Raw genomic sequence first — 13,131 nt, 5'->3', positions numbered from 1 at the left:
ATTCAAAAACAATTAGTATGGCAGAATTGTTATTTTCTTGGATTCCTTGTTGCTTTCGGAAACTGAGGTGATGGAATATACAAACGCTCTTGGCCTGAATTTGATAAAGATAATAAATTTCCTTCGCATAATGTCAGGTCACTTCTCTCCACAAAGGGACAAAGCTCTCCAATGTGTTTAGTATGTCTTAAGTTGTGTGGTGGAAACTGTAGGAAGAATGTTATGGCCCAGTTACACACAAGGTCGGTCCCCAATCGGTTATTTTACTCGCTGTTTTGATCGGTTGTCATGCGTGAGTTTAGTTCTGGTTTTCTGTGTAATCGGCCATCGGTGATGGACAACTGTCCAATCTGTTAAAAAACGTTTCATGTGTTGCTGGTAGGTGGCCGAAAGCTACTCAAACGGTGTTGGATCGGTGATAAGAATGTTTTCATCGATAAAAATGCTAAAATACTATCGGTTTTTATCGTTTGTAAATCGGAGCTAATCTGAGCTAAATCGGGCGTACCGCTGATTAATCGGTGTTTGATAGCTAGTCATCAGTGTTTAAACACTTTCCATCTGATATGGCCGGTGATTCATATGTGGTTATCTTTGTACGATCGGCGATATCGGTAATTAATAGCTTGCAAATCTCTTGATATAGGTTGCTGTCGGTTCTTTTATTAAAACAATAAGTTTAAGTGATGAGAACCGATGAATCATTTGCAGTTGAGTACTTGACCGAATAACATCATGGAGAATGGCAGAGCCATCCAGCAATTTGGTGTCATGTTGCAGCAGCAGGCAATTCTCAATGTCAGACATGCTATTCAACTCGTTCAGCAGCCCATAGCTGTTCATAGACGCCGCCGAAGGAGACAAAGGAGATGGTGGACCAGGCCCTGGTTAACCCAAATGCTTCAATTTGGACAGTATAGCACCATTCTTGCAGAGTTGCGGGAAGCGGACACCAGCTCCTTCAAGAACTATATGAGGATGACACCGGAAATGTTCGACGAGCTTCTGCAACGCCTCGCGCCCAGACTTCAGAAGTCGGACACCCACTGGAGAAAAGCTCTAGATCCCGGATTGAAGCTGGCGGTAACACTACGGCACCTAGCAGCAGGGGATTCATACCCTTCCCTCTCTTATGATTTCAGGGTGGCTAGGACAACCATTTCCCTCTTTATCCCAGAAGTCTGCGAGGCTATAGTACAATCATACAGCGAAGAGGTCATCTCTATCCCCAATACTACTGGCGACGGCCTATATAATACCGAGCAACACCCTACATCACCAATCGAACGCCGCCCTGTCTCCGACTAGCCACCGATTAACCACTCACAAAATATGACTGGTCACCGATCAAAAGCGTCCGGCAACCGATCAACAGCCGATGAGTACGTATGAATACCGATTGGCCACTTACAAATTAAACCCACCGATGACACGATGGCGGCAATCGATTGATCACAGATTGAATCCCTATTAACCACCGATCAAAACCGACGAAATGTCGCATTTTGATTTTCATCTTTCTTCTATCGGTGGTAAGTATTTGTTGATCGGTTGCCTATCGGTGGCTCATCGGTGATATCGGCAATTTGTAAAATAATTTCACCGATCGAGAATTTTAAACATGTTTAAAAATTCCAATCGGTATTTTTTCACCGATATAACTTATCTTTTCCCAATAGCAGTTGATAGGTGGAAAACAGGTGACCAATAGGTGATATCGATGTTAAATACGTTGTCATCGGTTCACTCCTAAAAAAAACCCGATCAATCACCGATGGTTGTGTGTAACTGGGGTGTTAGGAAGAATGTCTTCATTTGTATCGTTGAGTGAGAATGTCTTCAGATGTATAGTATAGTAAGTATGAAGTATGACTACTGTTGTATTGTGTAGTAACTTTAAATATTACTGTCTACTGTAGTTGGGACTATTCTATTTTATCAAGTAACAGCCATCAGGATATCTTTGCAAAACCAGGATTTTGGCAAACTTCACTACCATTTCTAAGTGACTTAGAAACTTCTGTTTTAGCTTTGATGATAGTTTAGGGGCCACGGAACAATAAATGGTAAAGTTTTGCATTGTTTTTAAATGTCTTATAAACAAAACAGATTATTTTAAAAAATGTCCAATTGTATTTTTCCAAAATTCAATCGGATATATGGCGTCCAATTGGAATTTTCAAAAGTCCAATCGGACTTTTTTCCCATATTTTGGCGGACTGGATTTTTTTTCCGGGCGGAAAACAACAAATTCTTAATAACAAATTTAAAGACATATTTTTGTTACTTTTGTGTTGTACTGTCTTTTTATCTGGGTTTGAGATCCATTCAATGGTAAATGAAAAAAGCCAATTTTTAAAGCTGGAAAAAATCCGACTGGACATTTTCAGAAAAAAAAATAGATTTATTGTAAACGCTTATAAACATGATCAATGAACACCCTTAAACATATATAGAGTCTAGTGAATAACAATATTTTTAGACAGTTTAAAGTGGTTTTGAAAAAAAATTAAAATCCAATTGGACTTTTTCCCAATTTTAGGAGGTGGAAATTTTTCCAGCTTTAAACATTAGAAATATTTCCAGCTTAAAAAATTAGCAAAATATCCAGCTTAGAAGATAGGATTTTTCCAATTTAGAGTGACTGTGGCCATTTTAAGGTAAGATTTAAGACCCATCCATCTTCATTAAGCTTCAAGCATTAGAATATTTTACACAATAATTACTCGTACGCAGGAGTCCTGAGTTCTATAAACAATATATACTAGAATGTGTCTGTAGGACACACCTGGTGCCCACCTCCCTCCCTACTGGTACATTTGTCACAAATAAGGGGCAATAATTCAAATGTGTGCAGTCTTAATGGGGTATAGCCTCAACAAACATTTTATGTAATGGATTCCTTATTTAAGGCCATATACTTTTGAGCTATGAGCATCGCGAAACAAAAACATCCACTATTTTGGCTATTTTAAGGGCCATAAATCTGTAATAAGCGCTACATTCTCAAAACGAATGCCAAGTAAGCAAGGTAACATCACGATAAAGACTCCGGCAAGGTTTTATGAATTGACATCAATACTTTTTAAGCTAGGCACATAATAAGGTGAAAATGTGCATTTGTTACTATTTCAGGGGCCATAACTTTACAAATAGGGGGTGGAGCCAGCCAAAAATAAGAAGTTTGCAAATTTATATCATGATAAAGACTCAGGCAAGTTTTCAACCATTTACATCATATACTTTTTGAGCTAGGTGCGTCACAAGGTGAAAATGTGCATTTTTACTATTTCAGGGGTCATAACATATTTAAGGCGACGCGTATTTGAATGTAATTAAGTATAAATAATGATTATCTTCAGTTGATAAAAAACGTTTAAACTTAATTAGCTAAGTGATTTGTCTTTGTTGAACCTTACTTATCTCGTTGAACCTTATTGAAAAATAAGTTTATTTACACATGAAACCTGAAATTCAATAGCGTATAAAAAGGGTAACTTAAATATAGGTTCAAGTCATGTTTAATTGTACATCTATGATCAAATTTGTAGTCGTTTCTACAGAACATGCATGTGTGCAATTATTTTTCTATTTAACATAAACTAAACGCACACAATCATGCTGCCCAACAAGCTACTAAAGTCGTTCAGAAAATGCCATGTAAGAGATATCAAACTCGTGTATAAGTATAGCATTGTGACTTTTGTTACAAAAATAAACACATAATTTATTGGAAGCTGAACATATTTTTTTTCTTTATATAATGTGTTAGTCTGACTACAGGTGAAATGATAGCAACAAACTCGATTGATCACTGATTTTGTCCAGAAAGTGCACATTGTCTGCGTGAAAAATACCTTATTTTCTTGCTTGAAGAATGATCTACATATAAATCCCATTGTTTTGTGGATAAGAAAACAATACTAGTTTGGTTAAATTAAATAAAGTCATTGCTAAAACCTATAATTTCTTTTTGAGGGGGTGAGGGAGACATTTCATTCCAACAATTCATTATTAATATCAGCATCCTCGTTTCCATGAATACCAACATGACTGGGAATCCAACAGAATATGATAGACTTTTTAAAGATAGTTCATGAACCCTGAGAAGAATATTTTGAATGAATGGATTTTCCACATTTCGGTAATGAATTGACTGTAAAACAGAACGTGAGACGGAAATGATAATAAATTTTTCTTCACTATTTTTAATATAAAATTTAGAGCTAAATCAATAGCTTTGGCCTCGGCTGAAAATGTTGTTGCATTATTTGGCAAACGTAATTTTGATTGATGAAAGAGGCTGACAGCAGCACAGCCAACCTTTGATTCATCTATTGAACTGTCTGTGTAAATTAGAAAATAGTCCTTGTAAGTTGACTTTTGGACTTGAATATTTCAGGGTTTGTTTCTACCTTTTAAAGGCAGTTTTCAAATCGAAAAGAACAGTAGGGTCATGAAAGGTCCATGGCTGTGTATCTGGAATCGAATTTTCTTTGATACTATCGAATTCAAAGTCAGCTTCATTCATAGAAGATTTTATGCGAAATCCATAAGGTTTGATCTGTTGTGATTTTTCCTCATATGAATCGGATTACTTTGGTTTACAAATAATTTCATGATCAGGACTGGATTTGTCGGCAGCCACTCTTAAAGCGTATTGCAATGAAAGTTTTTCTCGGCGTGTGTAAAGAGAGGGTGCGTTTTCTTCAGCATATTAACTTTCAAATAGCGATGTTCGGAATGTACCAAAAACAATACGAATACCTTGATTATGGATGGTATATAACATTTGTAAATAAGATTTTCTTGCTGAACCATAAACAATACAACCGTAATCAAGCTTAGACCTATTTAAAGCTCTATAAAGTCTTAATAAAACCTTGCGGTCGGCTCCTCAATCAGTATTTGAGATTACCTTTAAAAAGTTCAATGACTTCAAACATTTGGCTATCAAGTATTTTATATGCAGCACAAAGCTTCTTATCAGAGATAACACCAAGAAATTATGCTTCGTCAACAACGGGTATTTTTGTACCATTTAGAAAAAGCTCAGGGTCACAATGATGTTTCCGTAATTGACAAAAGTGGACACACTGAGTTTTCGATTGGGAAAATGTAAACCCATTTTGCATGGCCCAAGTTTGAACTTTATTCAAACACGGTTGTAATTGGCGTTCAATCGTACGCATATTTTTGGAACGATAACATATCAAACAATCGTCAACATATAATGAAAGTCTGTCCCTGGTAACAAACATTTCACAATATTATCAATTTTGATGCTAAAAAGTGGGACAGATAAACCAAAACAATGTGGATCTCCCTGTTCTTGCTTAAAAGTGACAGAAAGGGTATCACCAACACGTACTTAAAGTTCGATCAGATAAAAATTGTTATATAAACGTTGGCAGACGACCTTTTAAATCTATGTTGTTAAGATCATTCATAATACCATATTTCCATGTAGTGTCATAAGCTTTTTTCTAAATCGAAAAAACAGACACCAGTTGCTTTTATTTTTAATAAATGCATTACGAATACAATGTCCCAGTCGAACGAGATGGTCCGTTGTGCTGCGTTGTTTGCGAAAGCCGCTTTGAAAGTTTGTAATTAATCCTTACGATTCGAGATACAAAACTAGTCTAGAATTGATCATACATTCTAGAGTTTTACATAAACATCTAGTAAGGGCAATCGGTTTATAATTACTTGGGTTCGTGCTATTTTTTCCGGTTTTTTTGTATGGGAATAACAATAGTTTCTCTCCAGAAGTCTGGAAAATTACCAGTTTTCCATGTAATAGTGTAGATTTCAAGAAGGTCTCATGATTCTTGTGGTAAGTGTTTTAAAAGTTGGTAATGTATTTGGTCTGGACCAGCTGCATTTGTCTAGAGAATAAAGTAACTCTGTGATAAAAAAAGATTTATTATAATCTTCTTTATTATTTGAATCAAAATTCAGAGGTTTGCATTCTTTAGTTAATTTAATCTTGTGGAATCTTTGGTCATAATTATGTGATGAAGAGATTTTTGAAAAAGCTTCACCAAGAGTATTAGCTATGCCCTCTTTGGTAGATGCAATAGACTGGTCTGATTGATTAAGATGAGAAACATTTCAAGTTTGTTCTTTTCCATTTATTTCACGAATCATTTCCCAGACTTTTTTAACCGATGACCTAGAATTAAGTTTAGAAACGTATGAATGCCAGGAACTTTTCTTTGCTTGTTTTATAGTTCTGCGAGCTTTCGCTCTAAGAACCTTAACTGATTGTAGATTGTCTTGTTTTGTGTATAGACTTGTCTGCAATATCTGATAAAATAACAGAAAACCGACCAATAAGATAAAACAAATTGGTGAAATTCTCCAAAGACAAATAATTTTTGCATAAAGACTGATATTGCTGCCAGTCAGCTTTATTAAATTTAAAATAAGAGGAATCATCTGACTTTTGTTGAACAATACTTGATAAGATAACTGGGAAATGATCACTCCCATGTAAGTCAGCTAACACCCTTCATTCGAAGTCAAGAAAAAGGCTTAGTTTGCAAATTGACAAATCAAGAGATGAGTAGTGTCCTGTAGCAGGATATAGATATGTTTTGGATTTATCATTCAGTAAGCAAAGAGAATTTCTTTCAATAAAGGTTTCAATAATTTGACCTTTAGTATTGCTGTCAGAACAGCCCCAAAACTCGTGATGACCATTAAAATGTCCCAACAGAATAAAAGGTCGCGGTGGTTGATTGATTAGGTTGTCAAGATCTTCAAGATTAACTTTAAATTTAGGAGGTATATACATTGAACAAAATGTAATAGGCCGGTCCATAGTTACATGCAATGCAACTGACTGAATAGTAGTATTCAAAACAATTTCTCTATGCGGACATGCATGATTTATTAAAACTGATGCGCCACCAGAAGCCTTTTCTGAACTTTTATTTATAAAGTTATAGGTTGAATAATTTTTAAGGATATGTTGTCACTTACTTTCAAATATGTTTCACCTAGGCATATCAAAAAGGGATCATATTTTGATAGAAGAAGGATAATTTCATTATAATTAGCTTTAAGTCCACGACAGTTCCACTGGATTATTTTAATCGACATAAATAAGTTCTATCTAAAAACATGGTATTCACATTATTCAGTCTTCTCAGGAGAAGGGATTATAGTAATCTTTTTCTCCGTCAAAGGTTTAGAAGGTAGGGCAGGAGGCTTAGACGAACGTTCATCCTCCTCATCTTCCATATCTACATCTACTGCTAGATGTTCAAACCGGTTGTAGTGGTTAATGGGATCATTAGATCCCTTCCCCACTCCACCGGTATTTAGTTCAATTTTTTTGTGTAGGTGTTTTGTTCACCTTTGCCGATGATGAAGTACTTGTTTAATTGTTAGATATATTGTTTGTTCGTTGTTGTTGTGGCTTATCAGAGGTGGAAGACGAATGATTTTAGACACAATGTCTTTATCAAATCGTCTCGGAGAACATACGCCCCGCCCGGGGATCGAACTCGGGACCCCGAGATCCGAAGACCAACGCTCTCCCCACTGAGCTAAAACTTTGATATCTGTTTTCTTAGAATATGGACGCATTATACAGAAAACATGCTACCTGCCAATAGGCCTACCCTTAAAATCTTGAACACATGAAATTGGGTTTTACTGGTACCAGCAAAAGTGTTCAAACAAACTTTTGGTTGAACGATTCGATAAGATGTTTAATAAGACTGGCCCCAGCTGGTCCCATACTACAAGGTTAAGGTCACAAAATAAAAATCAAGGGTCGATTTTTCTAACTTTAAAAATTAATTACAATTAATGACACTGAGATTGATACATACTTGGATATCTTGCAGGATGTCCATAAACCATGACTTTCTTTATATTGTAAGAACCGCCTAGATCAACCTGCCACCAAGGCTCTGCCTTAACAGCTGTTGCGCTGTAGTCCATGTATGTTGCGTTTTTTCTACAATATTTCTTTCCGTCAACTGCATGTCCTGACGACCAGATTGCGTTCTTGACAATTTCAGGGTAGTGCAGTGTGCCATCTTGATATGTTGGTTTATTAAGCGCTATGTTTACTGCAAAAATATTAAGCATTCTAAAAGTTCTAAATTAAATTTTGTTTAAAGGTATTTTAAATCTAAATTATGTTTTCAAAAACTTTAACAGTTACTTTATAAAAATGAAATTAACAATTCTACGTGTATTATGCACTAGGTTTGAAACAGTATACACAATATCTATGTATATTATTTCTTTGCCAAATCTAAAACAGTCCACTCGTTTGGTTCTCCGCTCCAAAAGATCTCTTTTACGACCGGTAATCTACACCGAGAAACAAAAGGTTACAAGGCTCAATTAATGAACAACGATTAAATACTCCATTGGTGACAACAAACCAGAATTTTTATTCCCTTACAGTTAAATAATTATGAAGATTCTTATTCCTTTAAGCATATGAAAAGTACTGTATAGTAATAAATGTAAATATCTAATGTAAATATCTAAGGTTCTTTGTTTTGTTTACTGATTTTATTTTTTTTAACATTTAGATTGACTTCAAAAGTAATCTAGATATGCAAACGTACACGTGTTTCTTGTTTACCCATCATAACACGCTTATAAGTCCAGAAAAGACGAATAAAGGTTTAGGCTCGCGTGCACAGTTTAGGCGTCAGGCAATACATGTGGAAGTCTCCTTAATTCTGCATCCCCAATTTATGTGAGTGGGGGGCATATATCGTTGCTGCTGTCCGTATATCCGTTCGTACAAGTAAGGTTTGCTTCATACTTTCACGGATGAACAACCTTGATTTGTAAATTAACATAAAGGAAGAATTTATTTCTATGAATACTTGTATTGCAGTTATGGGTTGCATAGCATGTAGGGGGCATCCGTGTCCTATGAACACAATTCTAGCTTTTAAAGTTTAAGTCCTTATTGTACTTGCATCAAGTAGACCCACACAATACCTAAGATCTTGCAATTAATGTTTAGACAACAACGTTATATGTTTATATTACATTTTACATGGGGTCTGAATAATCAAAACGAATGAGGAACATGCATTGTAACGCTACCAGACATTTTAAAGATGCAAATTCTAGACCCTCATACAGAATAGAATGTTCCTAGATTATAAATGGCAACGTAAACAAGCGTAATTTGATTTCTATTTATTTAAGTGATGTATATGTTTATATGCAACATTTTATACTTTCAACGATATATTATTATTATACAGTCAAGCCTGTCTACAAAGACCACCCTTGGGAGCGCCAAAATATGGTCTTTATTGAAAGATGGTCTTTATTGACAGGTAAATGTTAAAATGGGAAACAAAACATGTGGTCTTTAGAGCCAGGTGGTCTCTGTTCAGGGGTGGTCTTTAACACAGGTTTGACTGTACATTAGTTATAGAATTATCCATCAGCAGTCCCGAAAGTTTATTCGCCTAACCTTTGTTTAGGTTACTTAAGGTTATTTGAGTATTCTTTTGTTATTGATTTTCAGGCTTATAATAAGCCTGGCCGTATTTGTGACATACGTTTTGTTTATTAGAACAATTGGGTCTTGCTTTGTATATTCTATCGGTTCATTACTTTTACTTTTAACTCAGTTATTTTATGTCAAATTTTGCCTCTCAAAGATTGACTATGGAATAGTTCGCAACTTCTTATATAAAAGTGAATGATTAATTGCCATGCAAAACACAGTCGTTAATGGAAGCTAACTTTTCTCTGCTGCAATATAACTGATAATTATGATATCTGTCAAAAATGTATAAACACTATTGTCCTGTATATATATATATAATATAACAAAACACTTTGAATATACAAAAATTGTAGTTGTTTTATATCATCTATAAAAAGTATTTATTTTCAAATTTATAACATTTGATTTTGAAATTGTTGGGAAAATAGGAGAAAAGTGTAAGAAATCATCACATTAAAGGAAAGGGAAGTTATTGCTTTTAACTGGTGTCCATACGGCATATGCACTTATATAGAAATATCTAACAGAATGGACAGGAAAAAAAATCAATGTTAACTTTTAACATTCAGGTTTGACTTTGACCTTTGCACTAGGGCCTGGATATTGCATATTACCCATTGTCCCATTATGGTTAACATTTGTGCTAGGTAATATTAAAATCCCTTCATTGGTGACAGAGTTATGAACCAAAAAGAAAACAAATTGACCTTTGACCTCTGACAGTGATCTTAACCTTTGAGTTAGGAATAAGGAATTGCGAAAGACAAGTTATCTTATTATGTAAAACATTTGTGCTAAGTAATATCAAAATCCCTTCATGGATAAAAATGTTAATGATCATACTGGAAAAACACAACATATTCACCTTTGAACTCTAAGTGTGACCATGACTTTTAGTTAAGGGTTTGGGTGTTGTGCATGACACATTGTCTTATCAGGTGTTACATTAGTGCTACGTTATATTAAAATCCCTTCACGGATAGTTGAGATTATGACGGGCAGGGAAAAAGCCCTTTTGGCCTTTGACTTCCAAGTGTGACTTTGACCTTTCAGCTAAGGGTCCGGGTTTTGTTCATAGTACATTGTCTCATCAAGGGAATATTTGTGCCAATAGATATTTAAATACAGTTTTGCATGACAAAGATATAGATCAGACAGGAAAACACCAATTGACCTTTGATCTCAAAGTGTGGCCTTCACTTTTAACCTAGAGTTCTGGGGGTGTTGAGCATGACACTTTGTCTTATCATAGGGGACATTTATGCCAAGTAAGACTGTAATCCCTTGATGGATTACAGAGTTCTGGACTGGATAAGAAAAAGACCCTGTTCATGGCATGTCAAGCGTGAACTTGACCTTTCAGCTAGGTTTCTGAAAGTTGAGCATGACACATAGTGTCGGGAATCGATAACATATTTATAGCGCATTTATGTAACGTGACGTACCGCGCTTATGTTGACGTCACTTCCGACGTAACTTTGTTTTTGTAGTTACACATAACACATATAGTAAAGGTCGAATCTGGAAACCACAACCAAGTTCGTTTCTTCACTATACATCCCCACATTGTTGGTGCCGTGAGAAATTCTACAATCATTACGATGAATCTACAAAAGCTTATTTCTACTAGAGAGGGCCAGCGTCGTCTTATTTCTTTACAACTGGAGAAATTCAACAACGAGTTGTCACAGTCGGAGAAGACAGCCCTGCTCGAAATCATGGAGGAGAAGGCAGAGATCATCAAGAATCTGAACGAGAAGATTCTAAATCATCCAGATGTTGACGATTTGGAAACCGAACTGTCGGCGAAAACACCACTCCAGTATTTGTGACCAACCATCATCTGTGCCAGGTTTGAATCCAAGTGCATCACCGTTCGTGAGTTCTACTTCCGGTCCAACGGGAACGACGGGAACCGCTATTCAACTTCATTCAACTACACATCAAAGGTCGAAAGTTCTACTCAAGACTGCAGTCGCTCAAGTAAGTTCACAAATTGTGCCCATTCTGTGGAGATCAACATACGTCCCTAAACTGTGAAAAAGTGAAAACCCTTGATGAAAGACTTTATATCGTAAAATCTAAACGCCTATGTTACAACTGCCTGAGAAAACACCAAGTTTTGGATTGTCGTTCCAAATTCCGATGCAGGAACTGTCGGCGAAAACACCACTCCAGTATTTGTGACCAACCATCATCTGTGCCAGGTTTGAATCCAAGTGCATCACCGTTCGTGAGTTCTACTTCCGGTCCAACGGGAACGACGGGAACCGCTATTCAACTTCATTCAACTACACATCAAAGGTCGAAAGTTCTACTGAAGACTGCAGTCGCTCAAGTAAGTTCACAAGATGATATTACAACTGCTACAAACATATTATTAGATGAAGGCGCGCAGAGGTCTTTTATTACAGAAGAGCTTGCTGAGAAACTGAAATTAAAACACACCGGTTCGGACACTATATCTTTAGCATCTTTTGGTGGCAAATCAGAACAGTGTCGTTATATACCCACGGGCAGAGTGTTTCTACACGTTGAACAGGGAGAGACCATACCGTTAGACGTACTCATTGTACCGACCATTGCCGTGCCATTACCAAACTTACAGCAAGAAGTGAAATGCATGAACTTTATTAGAGGTCTTAAACTTGCGCATCCTATTTCTGACGCTGACGACGATTTCGAGATATCGCTTTTGATTGGAGCCGACTACTATTGGCAGATCGTCCAGAATGAGGTCATCAGAGGTAACGGACCGACGGCATTGAAATCAAAGATCGGGTATCTACTGTCAGGACCACTTCCGGTTGCTAATAAAAAGTCGTCTGCTAGCTACATGTTTAACGTCATTACAGCGCCACCTAATGTCACAGACCTTGAGAGGTTTTGGAAGCTCGAATCAATAGGGATATCTGAAGATGAAGCTGAAACATCTACTTCCGGTATACTAAACACCTATAAAGAAAACTGTATCACGTACAAAGATGGGCGTTATGTGGCCAAGCTGCCTTGGAAAGAAGATCACCCCGTGCTTCCTACCAACTACGAAGTTTGCAAGAGTCGTACAGAGAACACAATTAGACGACTTTCAACAGAACCGAATTTACTGAAAAAATATGGACAAATCATAGACGATCAGTTGAAACGCTGATTTATTGAGAGATGTGATGCAGACGCCACCCCCACCCACCCTGTACATTATAATTACATACCACATCATCACGTAAAGAAGGAGTCAAACACAACACCTATCCGTATCGTGTATGACTGCAGTTGTAAGTCACGTGACCAGCCTAGTTTGAACGATTGTCTGTTGTCTACACCACCTGCAATGAATGATTTGACTAGAATTCTACTTCGTTTTCGAATGAATAGATACGCCATAGCAACAGACATAGAGAAGGCTTTTCTTAATATTGGTCTAGACGAGAAGGATCTAGATGTCACGCGATTTCTATGGCTCAGCGACCCTAGCATCCCAGACAGCGACTTGACAACATACAGATTCCGTGCAGTCCTTTTCGGAGCTACGTCATCACCTTTCATTCTGAGCGCAACAATATTGAAACACCTTGAACTTAACAGCGACAAGAAGGCGAGTGAGTACTTACGACAAGATC

The 13,131-nt window shown here is 36.6% G+C and overlaps 1 protein-coding gene across 1 annotated transcript; it reads left to right on the top strand.

The window, feature by feature from the left end:
- The first annotated feature begins 11,112 nt into the window (after positions 1-11,112).
- Positions 11,113-12,662, top strand: LOC128554047 (uncharacterized). The gene is made up of 2 exons (XM_053535259.1): positions 11,113-11,333; positions 11,663-12,662. The coding sequence occupies exons 1-2, from the start codon at positions 11,113-11,115 to the stop codon at positions 12,660-12,662; spliced, it is 1,221 nt and encodes a 406-aa protein (XP_053391234.1).
- Positions 12,663-13,131: the final 469 nt, after the last annotated feature.

Source organism: Mercenaria mercenaria, unplaced genomic scaffold, assembly GCF_021730395.1.
Source record: "Mercenaria mercenaria strain notata unplaced genomic scaffold, MADL_Memer_1 contig_4673, whole genome shotgun sequence".
NCBI classification, from domain to species: domain Eukaryota; kingdom Metazoa; phylum Mollusca; class Bivalvia; order Venerida; family Veneridae; genus Mercenaria; species Mercenaria mercenaria.
The sequence above is the reverse complement of the archived record's forward strand: the minus strand, read 5'-3'. Positions and strand labels throughout refer to the sequence as shown.

Coding starts and splice junctions, on each gene's coding strand:
- LOC128554047 (XM_053535259.1), top strand. CDS start 11,113: ATGAATCTACAAAAGCTTATTTCTACTAGAGAGGGCCAGCGTCGTCTT. Junction 11,334..11,662: donor TCGGCGAAAACACCACTCCA/GTATTTGTGACC, acceptor ATTCCGATGCAG/GAACTGTCGGCGAAAACACC.